This window comes from Clupea harengus, chromosome 15 (assembly GCF_900700415.2).
Source record: "Clupea harengus chromosome 15, Ch_v2.0.2, whole genome shotgun sequence".
Taxonomy (NCBI): Eukaryota; Metazoa; Chordata; class Actinopteri; order Clupeiformes; family Clupeidae; genus Clupea; species Clupea harengus.
Window position 1 is genome coordinate 26,716,495 of NC_045166.1, and position 26,215 is coordinate 26,742,709.

Consider the following 26,215-nt stretch of genomic DNA (forward strand, 5'->3'; position numbering starts at 1 on the left):
TTCCGTCACAAAGTGTTTTATTTGGGGATCAAAGCGCCACTTGATCATGCATTATTTGCAGCTGGTATCTCAGAAAAACATGTTTTTTTCATTCTCACTAATAAACATTTGAATTTTTTCAAACAAACATTCAATCAAAACAAAAAGATCACTCACACACAGTCTAACCTACACGTTGATAATGCCTACAAGGTTAAGTCCATTCATTAACATCAGAACAGCATTACGTTAGCTGTGGGACATTTAGGACAGTTCAGACAGACCTAGAGCTCAGTGAGGTCATCATGTAGTTACAGCGTGAACACTTGCCAATCCAAACGGTGTGCTTCTGTGGAAGAGCGCACAATTATGTGCATTCTCCTCAATGTCCTGAAGGGGGCGCTGCTACAACAGAGAGACTAGGTGAAGCACTCAAAGCAGGTCAAACTGCACTAATGACTGTCCACAGGGAAAGAAATGCAGACGTGGATTACAACCACTGTGCATCAAAAACAATGACACCTGCTAACAACATCACTCATAACCATCCCCACAAGATGACACGCACACGCAATACACCCCCTTCACCCCCCAACACACACACACACACTTGCATGTCCATATACACACACACACTTGCATGTCCATATACACACGCACACACACATATACTCGTTGCATTTCGTTCCATGTTCTTTGAGTTTTAAGGCATGTCAGTAGTTACAACAAAGGAGGGCTGTTCACAGGCTACATTAGCGCCCCATTGTTGGCATGGTAACAGCGGGAGTCTTGAGCGTGGCGTCCTCTGCCTTCCACTGCGATGTAATCGTCTTGATCTGAGTGTAGAACTGGATCCCCTGTGGAGCACAGATTAGGTTCGGTCAGCTGAGGCGTTCATACGACCCACTGCCACAGATAAGGTTCGGTCAGCTGAGGCGTTCATACGACGGTCCTAGCCACACTGCTAAGCATTTAGCTGTCCCTCTAGTTTTTGTTATTTCAACGCAAGATCAATTTACTGCATTTTCCCCACGAAGCTGCATGCATTCTTATTTACTGCATAAATTGCACATGAAATGGCTGAAAATAAGCCCTGATGTTAAAATGGCAACTTCTTCTTCTGGCCTGATGGTGGTAGAAGGGTATGCAGTCTGTCTCGACAACAAGAAAAATAATTAATGAATTAAGTACATTTTTAAAAATCGATTGACAGCAGGAAGTTCAGTCGTATAATTTAGTTTACACCTCAAAAAGCATATTTTAGGGCGCAGTTACACTCATTTGGTGTCAGGTGTGTAATGGATTGACAACCGCGCTGAAGTTAGCTTGGTATTACGCATTCGCTTGACATTCACAACCTAGTTGGATCTAGAACTTCTCATTAAAATGGCCTACCTACACAGAATCTGTCATTTTGATTTTGGGAAAAAAAGACAAATTAAAATTCCACGAGATCCTGGAGGGACTGATTTAGAGACCTGACACATGACTAATGACAGAGGGGAAAACTCCCCCCATAAAAGTCCACCATTTTCACCAGAAATGTACACTTGTACACGCTGTGGATGGAGGTCTGTACACTTGTACACGCTGTGGATGGAGGTCTGTACACTTGTACACGCTGTGGATGGAGGCCTGTGAACGCTGTGGATGGAGGTCTGTACACTTGTACACGCTGTGGATGGAGGTCTGTACACTTGTACACGCTGTGGATGGAGGTCTGTACACTTGTACACGCTGTGGATGGAGGTCTGTACACTTGTACACGCTGTGGATGGAGGCCTGTGAACGCTGTGGATGGAGGTCTGTACACTTGTACACGCTGTGGATGGAGGCCTGTGAACGCTGTGGATGGAGGTCTGTACACTTGTACACGCTGTGGATGGAGGTCTGTACACTTGTACACGCTGTGGATGGAGGTCTGTACACTTGTACACGCTGTGGATGGAGGTCTGTACACTTGTACACGCTGTGGATGGAGGCCTGTACACTTGTACACGCTGTGGATGGAGGACTGTGCGAAGAGGGAAACCTGACATGGTTTGAGAACGCAGTAATTGAACAGAAACCGTTAACCAGTGACAGTCGATCACTCAAGAGCCTAAAGTAGGGGCTCGGGCAACAGAGAAACCTCACGCAGCAAAGCAGGAGCTCATAAGTGCCAGAGGCAGAATGATCATTTCTCAATAACGGCCGTCTTTAAGGAGCAGATGGCAGGTTTTACATCTGGCTTTCTGTTTAGCTTCACAGACGAGAGGAGAGGAGAGGGGAGGAGAGGAAAGGAGGGGAGGGGAGAAGAGAGGAGAGGAAAGGAGGGGAGAGGAGAGGAGAAGTGGAGGAGAGGAGGAGAGGGGAGGAGAGGAGGGGAGAAGAGAGGAGAGGAGAGGAGAGGAGAAGAGAGGAGGGGAGAAGAGGAGAGGGGAGGAGAGGAGGGGAGAAGAGAGGAGAGGAGGGGAGGGGAGAAGAGAGGATGGGAGAAGAGAGGAGGGGAGAGGAGAGGAGGGGAGGGGAGAGGAGAGGAGGGGAGAAGAGAGGAGAGACCAGAGGAGGAGAGACCAGAGGAGGGGAGAAGAGAAGAGAGGAGTGAAGAGGAGGAGACGCAACACATAAGCGGGAGAGAAAAGCCCAGTGTGAGATTAGCTCTGCGCCTCACACACACACACACACACACACACACACACACACACACACACACACACACACACACACACACACACACACACACACACACACACATCAGCATTTCTGCTCTGAATTCTGTCGACCACCCTCTGTGCTGCAAGCATCCGTCTGTTAGGATGGTCATCATTGCCATGCACTGGTAGGATCACGACCACCAGGCGGGGGTGGGGTGAAGGGGGGATGCCCACGGGAGGCTGGGGTGAAGGGGGGATGCCCACGCGGAGCTGCCTCTACTGGGTGAAGGGGGGATGCCCACAGGGGGCTGCCTCTACTGGGTGAAGGGGGGATGCCCACAGGGGGCTGCCTCTACTGGGTGAAGGGGGGATGCCCACAGGGGGCTGCCTCTACTGGGTGAAGGGGGGATGCCCACGGGAGGCTGGGGTGAAGGGGGGATGCCCACAGGGGGCTGCCTCTACTGGGTGAAGGGGGGATGCCCACAGGGGGCTGCCTCTACTGGGTGAAGGGGGGATGCCCACAGGGGGCTGCCTCTACTGGGTGAAGGGGGGATGCCCACGGGAGGCTGGGGTGAAGGGGGGATGCCCACAGGGGGCTGCCTCTACTGGGTGATGGGTGGATGTAGGGGGCTCACAGCTTCAGAGGGAGCCCATATTCCAGGAAGATGTGTGTAAGGGATCATGTATAGCCGGTCAGTATAGGAACATTATTCCTGACGGGACGAGCAGATGCAGATCTTGTTTCGCCCTGAAGGGAGTTCTTTTCCGCCTATACATTATCCCGCTTATTATACGGTTACGTGCCAAAACGATAGAACACATTCCTCCAAAACACCTCTTGGTAATGTTTTTGTTGCCGTTTTGTGACTTCCGATAAGAACAAATATATTTCTCGCAAATAGAACTTTAAAGTTTCAGGTGTTGCATAGCAACCCTTTACTTGCTGACTTCATATTACAATGCTTTTCTGTTATTCCATATTCCAGGAGGACGTTTGAATGACTCAATTAAGGCCAAGAATGTTCATCCTTCCTCAGGGCCAACATTACCCGACCATCCCTGCCACCACCTGTGAATTACCACCTAGGCTTCAACATATCTGAAGGGTGTTTTAGAGATCCTGAATAGGTTGGAACGAGTAGGTGTTTGCCTGTGTCCCAGCCAAGGTTCTCACCTGCTTGCGTGTGTGTGTGTGTGTGTGTGTGTGTGTGTGTTTGCCTGTGTCCCAGCCAAGGTTCTCACCTGCTTGCGTGTGTGTGTGTGTTTGCCTGTGTCCCAGCCAAGGTTCTCACCTGCTTGCGTGTGTGTGTGTGTGTGTGTGTGTGTGTGTGTGTGTGTGTGTGTGTGTGTGTGTGTGCCTGTGTCCCAGCCAAGGTTCTCACCTGCTTGCCATGTGTGTGTGTGTGTGTGTGTGTGTGTGTTTGCTTGTGTCCCAGCCAAGGTTCTCACCTGCTTGCCGTGTGTGTGTGTGTGTGTGTGTGTGTGTGTGTGTGTTTGCCTGTGTCCCAGCCAAGGTTCTCACCTGCTTGCCGTAGAAGTTGGTGTCTCCACGGAACGAGCCTCTGGACCCCGTGAAGGAGAACATGGGGAGAGGAACTGGAATAGGAACGTTGACTCCAATCTGCAGAGAGGAAAGATGACAATGATGCATCTCATTGTCAGACAACACCTTGCCTGAATGCCCTTATTAAACTACAACTCTTGTGTGTGTGTGTGTGTGTGTGTGTGAGTGTGTGTGAAACATTTAAAAAAGTTTGGCAAACTGTACACTATGGTGTTGATTGTTTCTATAGCCTTCACCTAAATATTCTATTTGAGGATGAGATGTTTTAGCTGAGGAAAAGGGTTATATCAAACTGAAACTTGCCATCCTTTAAGGTCATTCATGTATATATGTATATGTATATATATATATATATATATATATATATATATATATATATATATATACACACACACACACACACACACACACAGTATATATATAGTTTAATACATTTATTTTTAAATGTGTATATTTCATGGGTTTCTCCCCAGTGGTTTTGATCTAGGTCCCAGAATGCAGTGCTCCTCTCACCTGACCCACGTCCACCTCGTTGGTGTACTTCCTGGCTGTAGCCCCGTTGGTGGTGAAGATGGCGGTGCCGTTGCCGTAGGGATTGTTGTTGACCATGCTGATGGCTTCATCCAGACTCTCAGCCTCCAGCACCACCAGAACCGGCCCGAAGATCTCCTCTGTGTAGCACTTCATGTCAGTCTGTAGATAATCAATAATCAATAATCACTTCATGTCAGTCTGTAGATAATCAATAATCACTAATCACTTCATGTCAGTCTGTAGATAATCAATAATCACTAATCACTTCATGTCAGTCTGTAGATAATCAATAATCATTCATGTCAGTCTGTAGATAATCAATAATCACTAACCACTTCATGTCAGTCTGTAGATAATCAATAATCACTAATCACTTCATGTCAGTCTGTAGATAATCAATAATCACTTCATGTCAGTCTGTAGATAATCAATAATCACTAATCACTTCATGTCAGTCTGTAGATAATCAATAATCACTAATCACTTCATGTCAGTCTGTAGATAATCAATAATCACTTCATGTCAGTCTGTAGATAATCAATAATCACTAATCACTTCATGTCAGTCTGTAGATAGGATACAGATAATCAATAATCACTTCATGTCAGTCTGTAGATAGGCCACATATAATCAATAATCACTGATCACTTCATGTCAGTCTGTAGATAGGATACAGATAATCAATAATCACTGATCACTTCATGTCAGGCTGTAGATAGGCCACAGATAATCAATAATCACTGATCACTTCATGTCAGTCTGTAGATAGGCTACAGATAATCAATAATCACTGATCACGTCATGTCAGTCTGTAGATAGGCCACAGATAATCAATAATCACTTCATGTCAGGATGTAGATAGGATACAGATAAGCAATAATCACTTCATGTCAGGCTGTAGATAGGCCACAGATAATCACTAATCACTTCGTGTCAGTCTGTAGATAGGCCACAGATAATCAATAATCACTGATCACATTTACATTTAGTCATTTAGCAGACGCTTTTGTCCAAAGCGACGTACAAGGGAGAGAACAGTCAAGCTACGAGCAATAGAGACCTAGTGTAACAATAAATACTACTTTACAAAATAACCACAGTGTAAGAAAGACAATCGTGGAAACGTAAAGAAAGGGCTTCATCTCTCAGACACCTTTTTTTTTTTTTTTTTAAACTTTCTTTGAAATTGGACCATCTCTCTTCACCAGAGAGATGTGAACTCCAAAGCTCCAGCTGGGGTTCTTTCCACGCTCACCCATGAGGATGCTGCTGATGCAGCAAGAAATAAATGTCACGCCTCCAGTAACTTTTTCTGCACAAGCCCTGAGATGAAACTTTTGTATTTTTTTGGAAACCACACTACAGCTGCACACACTGCCCAAGAAACACACCCATCCTCTCTGAACCAGGGGGAGCCACTCCACTGAGAAAGGTCTCCTCCCGTTCTCCATCAGCTTAGAGCGCCCCTCATCCCTGTTCCTGGGGCCTTCCGCACTCTGTCCTGTATCTGGGCGTGCTCTGCACACCTTTACCTGGGCCTGCTCTGTCCTGTATCTGGGCGTGCTCTGCACACCTTTACCTGGGCCTGCTCTGCACACCTGTATCCGGGCCTGCTCTGTCCTGTATCCGGGCCTGCTCTGCACACCTGTATCCGGGCCTGCTGTGCACACCTTTACCAGTAGCACTCTTGATTAAACGGATCAAAAATATTACAATTCCACTGCCCTTAATCATGCATGTTTGAAACAAGTTAAGAAAGATGATCTTTAGTTAAAAACAAATGAATAAATATAAAAGAACCTCCTCTTCCTTCTCAAAGGCTTGTTTATAACTAAAGGCACATTATACTTTTTTGCGGTATAAATGGAATGGAATTGATAGCATATGGTCATGCGAAGGACTGATAAACACACCTGTCGTTCTCACTATACTCAGGCCATGATAAACACACCTGTCGTTCCCACTATACTCAGGCTATTCACTGATAAACACACCTGTCGTTCCCACTATACTCAGGCTATTCACTGATAAACACACCTGTCGTTCCCACTATACTCAGGCTATTCACTGATAAACACACCTGTCGTTCCCACTATACTCAGGCTATTCACTGATAAACACACCTGTCTTCCCACTATACTCAGGCCATGATAAACACACCTGTCTTCCCACTATACTCAGGCCATGATAAACACACCTGTCTTCCCACTATACTCAGGCCATGATAAACACACCTGTCGTTCCCACTATACTCAGGCTATTCACTGATAAACACACCTGTCGTTCCCACTATACTCAGGCTATTCACTGATAAACACACCTGTCGTTCCCACTATACTCAGGCTATTCACTGATAAACACACCTGTCTTCCCACTATACTCAGGCCATGATAAACACACCTGTCTTCCCACTATACTCAGGCCATGATAAACACACCTGTCTTCCCACTATACTCAGGCCATGATAAACACACCTGTCGTTCCCACTATACTCAGGCCATGATAAACACACCTGTCGTTCCCACTATACTCAGGCTATTCACTGATAAACACACCTGTCGTTCCCACTATACTCAGGCTATTCACTGATAAACACACCTGTCTTCCCACTATACTCAGGCCATGATAAACACACCTGTCTTCCCACTATACTCAGGCCATGATAAACACACCTGTCTTCCCACTATACTCAGGCCATGATAAACACACCTGTCGTTCCCACTATACTCAGGCCATGATAAACACACCTGTCGTTCCCACTATACTCAGGCCATGATAAACACACCTGTCGTTCCCACTGTCGTATGCACTGCACTAGTTTTGTGAGCCCTGCCCAAAACCAAAATATAAGCAGCTTTTACAGCACAACACACAACATACATCAGCTAATTAGCTTTCATCAGCACTGCTCTGCTGTTGTTGCTGCTGACAGGGCAAGTCTGTTCAGCATTTGGCTAGTTAGCTCGCTAGCTTGAGAGAAAAAAAAAAAAAACCCAACTAATTATTGCCGCTTCAAGCGATGAGTTTAACCAGGAGTGGACCTCAGCGTGACGATGAGTTTAACTCGGAGTGGACGCTCACCGTGACGATGAGTTTAACCAGGAGTGGACCTCAGCGTGACGATGAGTTTAACCCGGAGTGGACGCTCACCGTGACGATGAGTTTAACCCGGAGTGGACGCTCACCGTGACGATGAGTTTAACCCGGAGTGGACGCTCACCGTGACGATGAGTTTAACCCGGAGTGGACGCTCACCGTGACGTTGAGTTTAACCAGGAGTGGACGCTCACCGTGACGATGAGTTTAACCAGGAGTGGACGCTCACCGTGACGATGAGTTTAACCCGGAGTGGACGCTCACCGTGACGTTGCCAAGGATGGTGGGGCCCACGAAGTTGCCGTTCTCGTAGCCCTTCACCCTCACACTGCGTCCGTCCAGCAGCAGCTTGGCCCCCTCGTCCACCCCGCTCTGGATCAGGCCGTTGACCCGGGTCTTGGCCTCGGGCGAGATCAGCGGCCCAACGTCGGCACCGGGCTGGTCACCTGGCAACCGGGGAGAGACAGAGGAAAACGGATGTTTGACTGTCAGGTGTTAGACTTTCAGCAGCACCGCTTTAAGTACATTTTGCTGGAAGCCGTTTTATACATCACAAACTCACACACTCACACAACACACACACACAACACAATTGACTAGTCACATGCAGCTACAACCTTAAACCTTGTAATGGTCTAAATCTGACTTTTTACAGTTTCTTGAAGTTCTCTGCTTCAAGTCTTCACTGAATTTAAGGTCTTTGCTTCCCTAGGGCTTCTGGCTGTGCGGTGTGTGTGTGTGTGTGTGTGTGTGTGTGTGTGTGTTTTAGTGCTTCCCTAGGGCTTCTGGCTGTGCGGTGTGTGTGTGTGTGTGTGTGTGTTTTAGTGCTTCCCTAGGGCTTCTGGCTGTGCGGTGTGTGTGTGTGTGTGTGTGTGTGTGTTTTAGTGCTTCCCTAGGGCTTCTGGCTGTGCGGTGTGTGTGTGTGTTTTAGTGCTTCCCTAGGGCTTCTGGCTGTGCGGTGTGTGTGTGTGTGTGTGTGTGTTTTAGTGCTTCCCTAGGGCTTCTGGCTGTGCGGACTGTTTAACAAGGTGGAAGAAAGCACTAATCAGCGCAATTCTGCTGTGTGCCACCCAGGGTATGAACACACACACACACACACACACACACCCAGTGTATGAACACACACACACATAGGCTATGTCGCATCCTCTTTCATCAGCAGCAGGATTTAAAAGCTGGGCTCTGCAGCCGCTTATGACCAAATGCAAATGTTAGTCTCATTATTAGTATGTGAGTGTGTGTGTGTGAGAGAGTGTGACCGCGTGTGAGTGTGAGGCGTGCTTTTAGCTATTTAAAAAAAAAAATTGCCATGGTATGCATCGTCTCCAGACAGAACAACCTCTGATCCTGAAAAAAAACTGACTTACTTTACATCTTCATAATACCATAACCCTTAATTCACTCACTCACTTCCATAACCCTTAATTCACTGACTCACTACCATAACTCTTAATTCACTGACTCACTACCATAACCCTTAATTCACTGACTCACTACCATAACCCTTAATTCACTGACTCACTTCCATAACCCTTAATTCACTGACTCACTACCATAACCCTTAATTCACTGACTCACTTCCATAACCCTTAATTCACTGACTCACTACCATAACCCTTAATTCACTGACTCACTTCCATACTTTAATTCACTGACTCACTTCCCTGTTTCTTATACTAAAAGGCAGAATCCGGTTTCTGGAGGTACAGCAACACAGCCGACTCAATGCTGAGGTACAGCAACACAGCCGACTCAATGCTGAGGTACAGTAACACAGCCGACTCAATGCTGCGGTACATTAACACAGCGGACTCAATGCACCTTTTTTAGGGAGTTGCTAAATAGCCAAATGTTTGAGTGAATTGTGACGAGGCTGACATTTGGACAAAGATACAGTCGGATTCAGCTACCTTCTAGCTATCCACTTCGCTCAAAAAACAGCGGTGGTCGTACACAGTCCTGGCTCTGTAAAGGGGAAACGATCATAGCAGCTCGATAAATCCCTGCCAATCAACACAGAGCTTCAGGACCACGGAAGAGAGTGTAATTTGATTTGGGCTAATTGCTACAACACTTAAGGGGAAGACTCGTTGATCAGGTTTTTGAAAGCAAGTCTGACAGGAAGGCTTTATTCAATAGCTCTATGTGTGTGTGTGTGTGTGTGTGTGTGTGTGTGTGTGTGTGTGTGTGTGTGTGTGTGCAAACATGATACTCAGGTTTTTGAAAGCAAGTCTGACAGGCTTTATTCATTAGCTCTCTAGGCAAGGCCACGCTATATGTGCAGCATGAGGGAGTGGGAGTGTGTGTGTGTGTGTGTGTGTGTGTGTGTGTTTGTGTACAAACATGTACAAACATGCGTTTACCTGCCTTGACACTCAGTGTCACTTTTGTATGAGGGAGGGAGAGAGATTGTGTGAGTGTGCAAACATGACAACGTTTTTTGTACGAGGGAGGGACAGAAATTGAGCGAGCGCGAGCGCGCGCGCGCGTGTGTGTGTGTACAAACATGTGCTTACCTTGCCCTGCCAGTGTCACTTTTGTATGAGGGAGGGACAGAGATTGAGCGAGCGTGCGTGTGTACGACTGTTTACCTGCATTGACGCGCAGGTTCCTGGCGTGTGTGTGTGTGTGTGTGTGTGCGTGTGTGCGTGTGTTTGTGTGTGTGTTTGTGTGTGCACGACTGTTTACCTGCATTGACGCGCAGGTTCCTGGCGCGGTCCACCAGCTCGGGGAGCCAGTCCCGACTCTCTCCCACCAGGATGGCCGTGCTGAGTGCCATGCAGCGCTGCCCGGCGGCCCCGAACGCGGCGCCCACCAGCTGGTTCAGCGTGTTCTCCTTATTGGCGTCGGGCATCACCACGCCGTGGTTCTTGGCCCCCTGGGGTCACCGTGGCCAAATGGAACAAATATCATCAGTCAACAAAACATTGGGGGACATGGGGAAGATAAGCTATATAGGTCAGGGAAATACAACTTGATTTGATTTGGAATTGCTGATTTGACAGAAACAGTGGTAAGAGTACTGAACATCATCAGCAAAGATATGCGGATTATGTTAAATATTCATTTAAAAATATATATACAGTACCAGTCAAAAGTTTTGACACACCTTTAAAAGTGTTTTCTTTACTTTTATTATTTTCTACATTGTAGATTTATACTGAAGACATTTAAACTACGAAAGAATACATATGGAATGATGTACTAAACAAAAAAAGTGTTATCTACCATGTAGAAAAAAATAAAAGTAAAGAAAAAAAACTTCTCCAAAAATGAGAAGGTGTGTCCAAACTTTTGACTGGTACTGTATATATATATTTAATACAACTTATGATAATTGCAACCATTTCCTGACAGACAGGCAAAGATTCAGACCTAATGAGTATTAAATCATTTCTAGAATGACAAATTCTCAAACTTTGCTAGATTCAATTTATAGCCAGAGAAAACGCTCAGTCGTATCATGGAAACCACCAAACAAGAGTTATGGCTTAGCCTGCCACCTGTACTCCTAACATAAATAAATACTGAAAACTCTCCAAATCTGGAATCCAAGTAAAGTTTCAGGTTGAACTCAGTTATAAACATTACACTCAACAATCAAAGGTTCTGAGCCATGTCACTTGTATCACTTTGGATAAAAGCATCTGACAAATGAATAGATGTAAATGTCAAAATCGTCTACGCTAACGCACCTGTCTGAGCAGGGGCTAACGCTTACCCACCTGTCTGAGCAAGCACTAACGCTTACCCACCTGTCTGAGCAGGGGCTAACGCTAACCCACCTGTCTGAGCAGGGGCTAACGCTTACCCACCTGTCTGAGCAAGCACTAACGCTTACCCACCTGTCTGAGCAGGGGCTAACGCTACACACACACCTGTCTGAGCAGGGGCTAACGCTACACACACCTGTCTGAGCAGGGGCTAATGCTACACGCACCTGTCTGAGCAGGGGCTAACGCTACACGCACCTGTCTGAGCAAGCACTAACGCTTACCCACCTGTCTGAGCAGGGGCTAACGCTACACACACACCTGTCTGAGCAGGGGCTAACGCTACACACACACCTGTCTGAGCAGGGGCTAACGCTACACACACACCTGTCTGAGCAGGGGCTAACGCTACACACACACACCTGTCTGAGCAGGGGCTAACGCTACACACACCTGTCTGAGCAGGGGCTAACGCAGCTGTCTGAGCAGGGGCTAACACTACACGCATCTGTCTGAGCAGGTGCTAACGCTACACACACACCTGTCTGAGCAGGGGCTAATGCTACACGCACCTGTCTGAGCAGGGGCTAACGCTACACGCACCTGTGTGAGCAGGGGCTAACGCTACACGCAGCTGTCTGAGCAGGGGCTAACGCTAACGTATCTGTCTGAGCAGGGGCTAATGCTACACGCACCTGTCTGAGCAGGGGCTAACGCTAACGTATCTGTCTGAGCAGGGGCTAACGCTACACACACCTGTCTGAGCAGGGGCTAACGCTACATGCACCTGTCTGAGCAGGGGCTAACGCTAACGTATCTGTTAGAAGAGGGTCTCACCATGTTGGACTGCACCCTCTTGCCGTTCTTGGAGCCCTGCTCGTAGATGTACTCTCCTGCCTGGTTGGAGCCCACAAAGCTGATGGCCTTGATGGAAGGGTGTTCACAGATGAAGTTCACAGCTGCAGGAAACACAAGAGCACTCATGGTCAAAGCTCAGCCAGTGGCACAGGCAAGAGCTCAATTACATCTCAAATATTGTAAGAATCACTCTACATGTCAAACATAGTGCTCAACATCCACATTAACTTTGGATGACAGATTTTCACCGGTCATCTTTAATGTATGGTCTATTAAAGACTAGTAACTACATTAACTCTTCAACCATCCCATGTCATCCACGAGAGTCTTAGACTAGCGATGACAGCATGTCAGTGGTATGGGCGATGACAGCATGTCAGTGGTATGGGTGAGGACAGACAGTGTGTCAGTGGTATGGGCGAGGACAGAGACAGTGCCTCAATGTGAGGGGACATCCTCGCCTGTATGGGAGGGATACGAGGCTAAACTTAAATAACTTAAAGAGGACCTGTTACACTCATTTTTGATATTCATAATTTCATTTTTGGAGTCTACTGGAACATATTTACATACAAAAAAATACAATCATCTCTATTGACCCTCTGTCTGAAAAACTAGATTAGATCTCCTGTCTTTAGGCCCCGCTCCTCCAGATGAGCCCAGCGTGCTCTGATTGGTCAGCTCTGCGGGCAATGACATCGTCATTGGACAATAAGGATTGTGTTAAGGGATCATGCAACAAAGGAAAAGGCTAGAATTCCAACGAGGCATTTTAGGCATCTTATAAAAGTGGTTTCTCTTGGTGTTACAAGTTGTATTGGTGTGTGTGTGTGTGTGTGTGTGTGTGTGTGTGTGAGAGAGAGAGAGTTACTCCCTCTGGCATGTACTTTGGGCTTTTGAAACTTTGCAGTTTACATGCACAAAAAGCACAGTATAGGAAAGGGAAAAACAGGGGAAAAAAAGAATAGGTCCCCTTTAAATGGACAGTGTGTAGGATCTAGTGACATTAGCGACTTTGCAGATTGCAACCAACTGCTTACCACAAGCTACAGTGGCTGTGTGGTGCCATAAAAACACGCAAGGTCCTCTCTAGTGCCAGTTCTGTTTGTCCTTTCTGGGCTACTGTAGAAACATGGCGGTGCAACATGACAGACTCCATGGACGAGGGCCCGCTCCCTATGTACATACGAAGGACTTTTTCTCAACGAACGAAAACACAATTTGTAATTTCAGGTGATTATTCACTAATTTATAACTAACATAATTATAAATACTATATTTATTTTATGCTAAAAGATCACTATTAGATACACACCTAAATCCTACATACTGTACCTTTAACTATACACACGAATCCATACCTTTACTAGCCATCTTTAACAGATTAAAGAGAAGCTACAATCAATTCTCAACCGTCCCATCCACACGTGCTTTAAACCGTTTCAACCGTCCCATTCACACGTGTTTTAAACCGTCTCATTCACACGTGTTTTAAACCGTCTCAACCGTCCCATCCACACGTGTTTTAAACCGTTTCAACCGTCCCATCCACGCGTGTTTTAAACCATCTCATTCACACGTGTTTTAAACCGTCTCAACCATCCCATTCACACGTGTTTTAAACCGTTTCAACCGTCCCATCCACACGTGTTTTAAACCGTTTCAACCGTTCCATTCACACGTGCTTTAAACCGTCTCATTCACACGTGTTTTAAACCGTTTCAACCGTTCCATTCACACGTGTTTTAAACCATCTCATTCACACGTGTTTTAAACCGTTTCAACCGTTCCATTCACACGTGTTTTAACCGTCCCATCCACACGTGTTTTAAACCGTTTCAACCGTCTCATTCACACGTGTTTTAAACCGTTTCAACCATCCCATTCACACGTGTTTTAAACCGTTTCAACCATCCCATTCACACGTGTTTTAAACCGTTTCAACCGTTCCATTCACACGTGTTTTAAACCGTTTCAACCGTCCCATCCACACGTGTTTTAAACCGTCTCATTCACACGTGTTTTAAACCGTTTCAACTGTCCCATTCACACATGTTTTAAACCGTCTCATTCACACGTGTTTTAAACCGTTTCAACCGTCCCATTCACACGTGTTTTAAACCGGAAAGAGGTCTGCATGTTAATCATGATAAACGTCTCTGGCGCCGGAGAGGGGTCTGCATGTTGATCATGTTAAACGTCTCTGGCGCGAGGGGACATCCTGGGCTGTGTGGGAGTGTGTGACCCGACGCATGACTATTAAACACAAGCTGCTCGTCGCGTCATCTTCCGAGCCAAACAGCTGCTGTTGTTGTGTTCCAATGGCTCCCAGCACAAGAGCAAATCCAGCTGTCAGATCCTCTCTATAGACGGCTGTGAGGAGATGACTCCAATAAGAGCAGCATCATGTATCGGGTTCCCTGGTAGCCCGTAACTCTCTAAAAAAGAATCCCTATAATGGCAACGTGGGACCCCAGAGAGACAGACATCCCAGAGAGACAGACACACCAGAGAGACAGACACACCAGAGAGACAGACACTGATCTAACGTGGGACCCCAGAGAGACAGACACTGAGGCCGATCTAACCCACATGCAGTGCAGGTCTGGGCCACTCGCCATGAAGGTCTCCACTGCTCAATGGCTTCATGTAGACAAAGGGCCATGCAGAGAGGGGATTGAAAAAAATCAAGTTGTTTGCGATCTTACAGACCAGACCATCTGTGGTCCCTCTGTGGTCCCTCTTACAGACCAGACCATCTAGGGGTGGGAATCTCTTGGCACCTCACGATTCGATTCGGATTCAGAGGTCAACGATTCGATTCTAAACCGATTATCGATTATCTATTCTAAACCAATTATCGATTATCAATTCTAAACCGATAAAACGATTATCGATGCATCTCAATTTTTAAAACATTGGAGTTTGCTACTCAGAGTCTCAAATCACTTCCTACTTTGTGTTTAATAATTAAAGAAAATCAACAGATGAATTACCTTTATTTTTTTATTAGAGAAAGTTTTTCCTTGTCACAATTATGACTTTCTATGAACAATGCAATAATCGATGCAGCTTGCATTTCAACACAAAATTAATGTGTAAAAAAAAAATATTTTATTAAAAAAAAATCGATTATGAACTTTTCTGAATCGAGACAGAATCGTTCTAGATAGAATCGAGAGAAATCGAAGAATCGATTTTTTTTCCCCACCCCTAATACCATCTGCGGTCCATCTTTTCCAAAAGCACTGTACAACTACCATCACTAAATATTGTAAAGAGAATCATTTGAACACACTCTCTCCCCGTTAGTTACCATGGTTGCAAAATGACATTCTGGGGATCAGAGACTCCGCCACTAATGTCCCATTTAACCATAATTAACCAAACATATTTCTCCATTGCTTGCCATCAGTATTGTTTTATTCCCTTGACTTGCTAATTGCTTGCGTTGTGCCTCACCCATCAGTCTCTTTGTATGAAATGGTAAATGGACTGCATGTATATAGCACTTCCCACCTCCACGAGTACTCAAAGCGTGTGTGTGTGATGGGGATGGGTGTGTGTGTGTGTGTGAGTGTGTGTGTGTGTGATGGGATGGGATGGGATGGGATGGGATGTGTGTGTGTGTGTGTGTGTGTGTGTGTGTGTGGGATGGGGATGGGTGTGTGTGTGTGCGTGTGTGATGGGGATGGGGATGGGTGTGTGTGTGTGTGTGTGATGGGGATGGGTGTGTGTGTGTGTGTGTGATGGGGATGGGTGTGTGTGTGTGTGTGTGTGGGATGGGGATGGGTGTGTGTGTGTGCGTGTGTGTGTGTGTGATGGGATGGGATGTGTGTGTGTGGGATGGGGATGGGTGTGTGTGTGTGCGTGTGTGATGGGGATGGGGATGGGTGTGTGTGTGTGATGGGATGGGTGTGTGTGTGATGGGATGGGTGTGTGTGTGTGATGGGGATGGGTGTGTGTGTGTGCATGTGTGATGGGGATGGGGATGGGTGTGTGTGTGTGTGTGATGGGGATGGGTGTGTGTGTGTGTGTGTGATGGGGATGGGTGTGTGTGTGTGTGTGTGTGTGTGTGTGATGGGGATGGGTGTGTGTGTGTGATGGGGATGGGTGTGTGTGTGTGTGTGTGTGTGATGGGATGGGATGTGTGTGTGTGTGTGTGTGGGATGGGGATGGGTGTGTGTGTGTGCGTGTGTGATGGGGATGGGGATGGGTGTGTGTGTGTGATGGGATGGGTGTGTGTGTGATGGGATGGGTGTGTGTGTGTGATGGGGATGGGTGTGTGTGTGTGCATGTGTGATGGGGATGGGGATGGGTGTGTGTGTGTGTGTGATGGGGATGGGTGTGTGTGTGTGTGTGTGATGGGGATGGGTGTATGGGTGTGTGTGTGTGTGTGTGTGTGTGTGTGATGGGGATGGGTGTGTGTGTGTGATGGGGATGGGTGTGTGTGTGTGTGTGTGTGTGATGGGGATGGGTGTGTGTGTGTGTGATGGGGATGGGTGTGTGTGTGTGTGTGTGTGTGTGTGTGTGTGTGTGTGTGTGTGTGTGTGTGTGTGTGTGTGAGTGTGAGTGTGAGTGTGATGGGGATGGGTGTGTGTGTGTGTGTGTTAATGGTAAAAGGCCTGCATGTATACAGCACTTCCCTCCTCCACGAGCACTCAAAGCGCTTTACAGATTAATGCCTCAGACATCTACCCATTCACACACCGACCTCACACATGTACACACACACACTGACCTCAGACATGTACACACACACACACACACACCGACCCCAGACATGTACACACACACACACACACTGACCTCAGACATCTACACACACACACACACACACACCGACCCCAGACATGTACACACACACTGACCTCAGACATCTACACACACACACACTAACCTCAGACATGTACGTACACACACATTGACCTCAGACATGTACACACACACACTGACCTCAGACATGTACACACACACACACACACACATTGACCTCAGACATGTACACACACACACACACACTGACCTCAGACATGTACACACACACACACATTGACCTCAGACATGTACACACACACACACACTGACCTCAGACATCTACCCATTCATACACCGATGGCGGAGGCTACACCTAAAAAGCATCTTCCAGATGACGTGAAGTAGACGCAAGTGTGATGAGTGTGAGTGTGATGGGTGTGTGTGTGTGATGGGTGGGTGTGTGTGAGATGGGTGGGTGGGTGTGTGTGTGTGTGTGTGTGTGATGGGTGGGTGTGTGTGTGTATGCCTGCTGGCCTACTGCCCGTGGGTAATGATGATGATGGATGGATGTATTTGACAAAAACACTGTTGTGCTACGACTTTCATTTAGAGCACTCGTCCCTGTGTAAGTGGACGTTTGGACACACACACACACACACACACACACACACACACACTCCGAGAAGATGCCAACCCCAGGAGGTGCTCGAGCTCGTGCCTACTGGCATGCTGCCCACGGACCATTTCGATGGACACATTTCCCAGAAGCCCCGTTAAGTGACCGCGCAGCGCTTTGGGGACACTGTAGTGATGCTTTGGAGAGACGTGATTCTCTCCCTCTCTTACCGTCGTGCTGCCCGTGGATGATGTTGAGTGTGTGTGTGCGTGCGGGCGCTTACCGTCGTGCTGCCCGTGGATGATGTTGAGCGTGTGTGTGTGTGCGCGTGCGGGCGCTTACCGTCGTGCTGCCCGTGGATGATGTTGAGTGTGTGTGTGTGCGTGCGGGCGCTTACCGTCGTGCTGCCCGTGGATGATGTTGAGCGTGTGTGTGTGTGTGCGTGCGGGCGCTTACCGTCGTGCTGCCCGTGGATGATGTTGAGTGTGTGTGTGTGCGTGCGTGCGTGCGGGCGCTTACCGTCGTGCTGCCCGTGGATGATGTTGAGTGTGTGTGTGCGTGCGGGCGCTTACCGTCGTGCTGCCCGTGGATGATGTTGAGTGTGTGCGTGCCGGCGCTTACCGTCGTGCTGCCCGTGGATGATGTTGAGCGTGCCGTCGGGCGCCCCGGCGTCCTGCAGCAGCCGCGCCAGCAGCATGGTACAGCCGGGCACACGCTCCGAGGGCTTCATGAGGTAGGTGTTGCCACACACCATGCCCATGGGGAACATCCAGAGGGGGATCATGGCAGGGAAGTTGAAGGGCGCGATGCCCGCACACACGCCAATGGGCAGCCGGTAGGTGTAGGTGTCCATGTCCTTGGTGATGGAGGGCAGCGTCTCGCCCAGCATGAGGGACGTGATACTGCAGCAGTGCTCCACCACCTCTGAAGGGGGGATAGAGACAGAGAGAGAGAGAGAGAGAGAGAGAGATTAATGGACAGCAGATTAATAGAGCTTTCCCTCTCTAAAGGCACTCTTGAAGAGAAAGAGAAAAAGAAAACACACACACACACACACACACACACACACACACACACACACAGCTCAGCATGACTTCAGTGCTAGCCCAGCTCTCTTAACATGTCTGCCTACTCAATTGTGTCAGTTCAGCTTTAGTGAACATCCTCTGAAGCTGCATGACAGGGATGGGGAAACCCTCCAAGAACAACACCACACACCACACACTCCACACCACACCAGCAGCAAGCGGAAGAGTGAACGGACGAGTAACTGGAAAAGTGAGCAGGCGGAAAAGTGAGCGGGTGAATGAGTGAGCAGGTGAATGAGAGAGAAGGTGGAAAAGTGAGCAGGTGGAAGAGTGAGCAGGTGGAAGAGTGAGCAGGTGGAAGAGTGAGCATTTGAATGAGTGAACGGACGAGTAACTGGAAGAGTGAGCAGGCGGAAAAGTGAGCTGGTGAATGAGTGCGCAGGTGAATGAGTGAGCAGGTGGAAGAGTGAACAGGTGGAAGAGTGAACGGAAGAGTGAGCAGGTGGAAGAGTGAGCAGGTATATGAGTGAACAGGTGAGTGAGTGAGCAGGTGGAAGAGTGAACAGAAGAGTGAGCAGGTGAGTGAGTGAGCGGAAAAGTGAGCAGGTGGAAGTGAGCAGGTGAATGAGTGAGCAGGTGAGTGAGTGAGCAGGTGAGTGAGTGAACAGGTGAGTGAGTGAACAGGTGAGTGAGTGAGCAGGTGAGTGAGTGAGCAGGTGAGTGAGTGAGCAGGTGAGTGAGTGAGCAGGTGAGTGAGTGCGCAGGTGAGTGAGTGCGCAGGTGAATGAGTGCGCAGGTGAATGAGTGCGCAGGTGAATGAGTGCGCAGGTGAGTGAGTGAGCAGGTGAGTGAGTGAGCGGATGAGTGTGACTTACGCAGGCCTCTGAAGACGTCTCCCTCTGCATCAGCCAGAGTCTTGCCCTGCTCCAGTGTGATAGACTTGGCCAACTCTTTCTGGAGGACAGGAAGACAAACACATCTGATTAATCTAGAACACAGAGACACACGGAGACACACAGAGACACGCAGAGACACGCAGAGACACACTCCAATACTCATCTTAAAGTCTTAAAAGTTTAATTATAGTTTATCAGGCATTGCTGATATTGAATATTATGGCTGCATCTTTGTTACAAAAGTCCAGTGGAGGTCAGAGGTCATGAGGTCAGCGCAGCATGGAGGTCAGAGGTCATGGGTCATGGAAGGCAGATACAGATCAGCATCACTTAGTATTGCTGACCACTAAATACAGTTAGAAAGGATTTAGAGCTATAAAATAATGACAAACAATATAAAGATTTTAAGACTTTAACACATGTATAATAAATACACATTTATTAATGGACTGCAAAGGAACAGAGGTACACTATATGTGATATCGAGACACCGCCTGCGGTTCCGTTTGAGTGAGTATTGGTGTGTACACTATAAGCAAACAGTGTGGACATCAAAACAACATTAAAACAACATAAAAAAAGAAACATGGCAAACGTTACAAGGACTAAATGAGGTTTCAAATGTCACTACCCAACTAAAGAGCTTTGGCTGCTATTAAAGATAGCTCTGTTTAGATAGTGATCACTATAATGGATTATATCTTCCAATCCTCAATCACAAACTTCCAACAGGGTTCCAGTTCGGCCAAAGGCTGCATTACAAAAGGAAAAAACCTTGTGGTGGCTTAGTCAAGTGCCTGATTAAAAAGTAAACCCCTGGTAAAGTGAGGGCAATAAATCCTCTTCATAAGTGATTTCTCCCTCACTAATCAGTTACCCATAAGTAGCCTCCCAGCCGCACAGAACAGGCAACTGGAACTCTTAACCGCAGTGGCAGTTTTTGGACTTCAGTCCTCCGGCCAGGGTTGAGATTCCAGTCCAGATTCTGCAGTTCTGTTGCATAACCGTGTTTCCCCCAAACCCTTTTCCCCCAGTCTCTCAGTGTCCTTCGGACCTCGCGTGTCCTTCACTGGCGGCACAGAGATCAACGATTACCTGCACGCTTCCCTCAGGTGCGAGCGATAACGCTAGGCACAGATACACCGAATGTCTGAGTGTCCACAGAACTCATTGATGGCAAGATGATTAACTTTGAAGTTCTCCACTAACATCAACAACAGATTCAGATGATTAACTTTGAAGTTCCCCACTAACATTAACAACAGATTCAGTCTCTTGGAGCTGAGACCCGGTGTACTGGGATGGTGTAGTTTGACCCTGGCAGCCCAAAGGTCACACAGTCCACATGGTTATGAGCACGTGATCAGATAGGGTTTGAGTGCATGTGCAGGGAGAACCTTTACTTCCTGGCATGAACCGTTTACAGTTTCAGCTTCGTTAGGCCTCTGCTTGTAGAGCTAATGAATGACCAATGCCCAGAACGTTTACTAAAATCTCACCGGTCTAGAGGTCTTTTTTTAACAACGGACAAAATGGTAAAGCCAAGCCAATGTACAGAGTTTGCGCAGTGCCTACAGGAGACACGAGACAGGAGTCAGGAGAGGAGACAGGAGACACTAGACACTAGACAGGAGACAGGAGACACTAGACAGGAGACACTAGACAGGAGACACTAGACACTAGACAGGAGACACTAGACACTAGACAGGAGACAGGAGACACTAGACAGGAGACAGGAGACACTAGACAGGAGACACTAGACACGAGACAGGAGAGGAGACAGGAGACACTAGACAGGAGACACTAGACACGAGACAGGAGAGGAGACAGGAGACACTAGACATGAGACAGGAGACACTAGACAGGAGACAGGAGACACTAGACAGGAGACACTAGACAGGAGACACTAGACAGGAGACAGGAGAGGAGACACTAGACAGGAGACACTAGACAGGAGACAGGAGACACTAGACATGAGACACTAGACATGAGACAGGAGACACTAGACAGGAGACATGAGACAGGAGACACTAGACATGAGACAGGAGACACTAGACATGAGACACTAGACATGAGACACTAGACATGAGACAGGAGACACTAGACAGGAGACACTAGACATGAGACACTAGACAGGAGACACTAGACAGGAGACACTAGACAGGAGACAGGAGACACTAGACAGGAGACACTAGACATGAGACACTAGACAGGCATGTGTCACTTTTCATTTCACCACTGGAATCACTGCACATCGCGGCGGCAGGTTCCTCAGTCTGCCTACAGCTCTGTGGCTCTGGGTTCGGCTCAGTCTGCCTGCAGCTCTGGGTTCGGCTCAGTCTGCCTACAGCTCTGTGGCTCTGGGTTCGGCTCAGTCTGCCTGCAGCTCTGTGGCTCTGGGTTCGGCTCAGTCTGCCTGCAGCTCTGTGGCTCTGGGTTCGGCTCAGTCTGCCTACAGCTCTGGGTTCGGCTCAGTCTGCCTACAGCTCTGTGGCTCTGGGTTCGGCTCAGTCTGCCTACAGCTCTGTGGCTCTGGGTTCGGCTCAGTCTGCCTACAGCTCTGTGGCTCTGGGTTCGGCTCAGTCTGCCTACAGCTCTCTGGCTCTGGGTTCGGCTCAAGAGCGCTTTACTTTCCAGATGTTTTCATTGGTCAGCAGTTTGCTTGTATTGCATCTCAAATGTAAGTGCCTGGCTTCTGATGAAAGAATCTAGGAGTGATGCGGCTAGAAACTTGGCTACTGTTGACCAGCTTGAACATTCAAGGAAGTGATTTAAAAAAAAAAATAATAATAATGTAATCGGCTGAATGGCCGCTTGAGCACGCGCACACACACACACACACACACACACACACACACACACACACACACACACACACACACACACACACACACACACACACACACACACACACACACACACTAATTCTGACATGGCACAACTGAATGTGAAATAGCAGGCGTGGTGTGCTAGCATGAGAACATGACCAGACTATGTTAGTCTCAGAGTGCTAGGAGCCAGAGACTTGGCAACCCTGGAATGGGTCAAGCAGGTCAAACGGTCAATCCCACTGACCACAGCTGAATAGGTCAAACGGTCAATCCCACTGACCACAGCTGAATAGGTCAAACGGTCAATCCCACTGACCACAGCTGAATAGGTCAAACGGTCAATCTCACTGACCACAGCTGAATAGGTCAAACGGTCAATCTCACTGACCACAGCTGAATAGGTCAAACGGTCAATCTCACTGACCACAGCTGAATCTGAAGTGTGTTTTACGATTGCACTGTTGGGGAAAACTAGATGAACACGTCTGCTAAAGGACTTAAAGATACTAAATGTACCTGGAGAAGAAAAAGAAGGATTTACTAAATAATGAAACCCATCCTTACGATGTTGTCCTTGATGAGCTGCTGGTAGCGGAGGAAGATCTGCTGTCGGCTGAGGACGGAGGTCTCGGACCAGGAGGCGTAGGCCCTGGAGCAGGAGTCCGCCGCCGCCAGCATCTCCGCCTGAGTGGCCTTCGGTACGCGGCTGATCACCTCGTTGGTCGCCTGGACAGGAAGGAAGTGGTCACAACGTGTGCCTGTGTAAGCAAGGGCTAATGCTGACAGGAGCCGTGATGGAAACAGACCCGGGCCGGATGTGGCACGGGTCAATGCCACGTCTTGGCTCGGTCCGTTTCAGAAAAGCGGTAATCTACAAAAGCCCCATTCTTTGGCCATTTGACAGCTGAGAAGGACCACTTCTCTCATGAAGTGGGGTCTTAACAGAGTTTGGGTCTAGAAAGGGACCTTAAGTTGTACATTTGATTCCCTACACAGCCTGATCAAGTGGCAGATAATAACTAGGACAAGACAACATCTGACAGAGATCAATATTCTGATTGGCTTCATGCTCTCCATATAGAAAATAATATATTTTTTTAAATACGTGGCATTGGTGGTAGCGTGCTACTTACAGGGTTGTGGATTTCTAGCCATTCTGAAGTCTGAGAGTCAACAAACTTCCCGTCGATAAAAAGCTTCGTAGTAGGCTGTGTGGAAAAATTGCACACACAAAATGTCTTCAGGAGAAAGTCCAAAACAATCCTATTACATTATCCAACTCAGCCCACCGCTTAGCACCTTCCGTGACCTTCCTTCTTGAAGTCAGTTACATGTCGCATTCTTTGTGTGGTTACGGCTGTGCATATATGTAATAGGCTAGTAGTGCAACTAGTCAAATCTGATGCATATTCAGTTGACTAATTAACAGTAGAGTGTTTAGATTGGCCTTAGCTGTTATCTGAAGTGTGTGAAGGAGTATTTATGCGATAGGTCACGGAGTTTACACTACACTCTCTCGTGGAAAGGCGATATGTCATATGTAGTCAGAGATTTGTATAAAGTTTAGTCTATTTAGGGTCTTACCACTGTTGATGAATAGGACATGCGACACACATGGTGGGGGATCTGCAAAAACGAAAAGAGGCAAAGGAGTCATTGACTGTGAATACTATGACAGTTTACGAAGTTAAGGTTAGCAGAGCAAATATTTATCTTGAGATAGTGTAGGGAACTACTTCGTGACAAAAACGTTGACTTCTTCATAACGAAACATTCTAGGCTTTGTTCTTTGCTACTGTTGGAACTTGGCCTGAAAAGTTGCATGTTATGCAAGAGTTCCTGGAGAACGTGAGAAGTGAACTAACGTTAGCCTAGGAGATTCGCTCACGGCTAGCTGAAGCAGTCTGCAGAAGCTGTATATAACGTAATGATTAGTAGCATATCTGTAATTGACGACGATCGCCTTGGCGTTACCTTTTTCCTCCACACTGTTCTTGCAATTGCCACGGCCATACTTGTTTTGGCTTAATATCTGCACGGTGCGTTTGTTTCTAGACTTGTCTGCAGAAGACCCCACAAAGAACCTGCTGCACACTACCCTTGTTAGTGTCAAGTCTTATGAAATGAAATACATGATCTACAACAAAGCAAGGTGCCTATTCGTTGAACAATTGCGCAGTTACTATGGTTTATCAATCAGTGAAATGGTGCCGAAATGACGCTCTCAAAACTCTACTAAGGCGGGACTAAATTATATTACCCAATGAATTGGGTGTATCGCACACCTCCCTACATTACGATATTGTGGTTGGCTGCTTGAAATAGCACACTTTCCAATCATGTGTGGTCTGTAGGCTTACTACACGCCCCTTGAGGTGATGTTTCAAGCAGTTGACTGAACCGGCAATGTGCGCATCAAAAATGCTTTAATTGCAATGGGAACGTCAACAATACTGAAGTGCAAAAATGGGAAAGTATAAAAACAGTGACGGAAATCAATTCCAAAAGTATCAAAAAGCACAATAGGAGACATCTGAGGCGAACACCCTCTTTAAGACTAGACTGAAAACATCCCTAGTGGTACATGGATTTAGTCATGATTTACAAATTGTCATGAACCCGCTCACCTCCGGCTCTACTGTGGAGAGGAGGCTGTGTGATGGTAACCAGCTCACCTCTGATGCTACTGTGGGGAGGAGGCGGTGTGATGGTAACCAGCTCACCTCTGATGCTACTGTGGGGTGGAGGCTGTGATGGTAAGTCCAGACAGGCTTGCTCTAGGGGTTCTTCCCTTTACCCTAACCACCCGGGTTCGTACTCCCAAGGGAATCATGTGTATATCAGGTACATATGCCACATGTGATGTGTGCTAATATGCTTTATACTCTGATAAATGTATGAATCCATCTGCTTGCCCCTGATTCTCTCTTCCCCTTCTCCTTCTCCTTCTCTCCTCCCGTCACTTCTGCCAATCCCAATGTCCTTGTAAGACCCAAGCCTTGAACCGTCACACACTTAGTTGACGTCCTAGGTGATTGAGTGCGAGAGACTGCAAAGGCTCAACATGTTACAAATAGGAATGGGACTGCTTGTGGTTTTGGGACTTTTTATTTATTTATTTAAATGTTATATTACTATGTCAAATAGTATTCATTGTTACACTGGGTCTCTATTGCTCGTAGCTTGATTGTCCTCTCCTTTGTATGTCGCTTTGGATAAAAGTGTCTGCTAAATGACTAAATGTAAATGCATTTTACAATTTGCACTTTCTTCACAGTGACAGTGGGACAGCCCTGAGCCGCACTGATTTAGTGGAAACATCTGAGTCTGTGAGTGTGTGAGTCTGTGAGTGTGTGAGTCTGTGAGTGTGTGAGTCTGTGAGTCTGTGAGTGTGTGAGTCTGTGAGTGTGTGAGTCTGTGAGTGTGTGAGTCTGTGAGTGTGTGAGACTGTGAGTGTGTGAGTGTGCGAGTGTGCGAGTCTGTGAGTCTGTGAGTGTGTGAGTCTGTGAGTGTGTGAGTCTGTGAGTCTGTGAGTCTGTGAGTGTGTGAGTCTGTGAGTGTGTGAGTCTGTGAGTCTGTGAGTGTGTGAGTCTGTGAGTGTGTGAGTCTGTGAGTCTGTGAGTCTGTGAGTGTGTGAGTGTGTGAGTCTGTGAGTGTGTGAGTCTGTGAGTCTGTGAGTCTGTGAGTGTGGACGTTAGGATTGGGC

At 47.3% G+C, this 26,215-nt stretch overlaps 1 protein-coding gene across 1 annotated transcript; it reads right to left on the minus strand.

Annotated features, from left to right (window-relative positions):
• On the minus strand, nucleotides 1-24,637 carry aldh6a1 (aldehyde dehydrogenase 6 family, member A1). Its single transcript, XM_031581661.2, has 12 exons — nucleotides 24,484-24,637; nucleotides 24,094-24,135; nucleotides 23,643-23,717; nucleotides 23,074-23,235; nucleotides 19,658-19,736; nucleotides 18,376-18,678; nucleotides 12,360-12,481; nucleotides 10,498-10,687; nucleotides 8,074-8,255; nucleotides 4,693-4,872; nucleotides 4,138-4,236; nucleotides 1-836 (listed from the first exon to the last, which is right to left on the minus strand). Exons 1-12 carry the CDS (start codon nucleotides 24,520-24,522, stop codon nucleotides 732-734), a joined length of 1,578 nt encoding a protein of 525 aa, XP_031437521.1. The 5' UTR covers nucleotides 24,523-24,637; the 3' UTR covers nucleotides 1-731.
• Nucleotides 24,638-26,215: the final 1,578 nt, after the last annotated feature.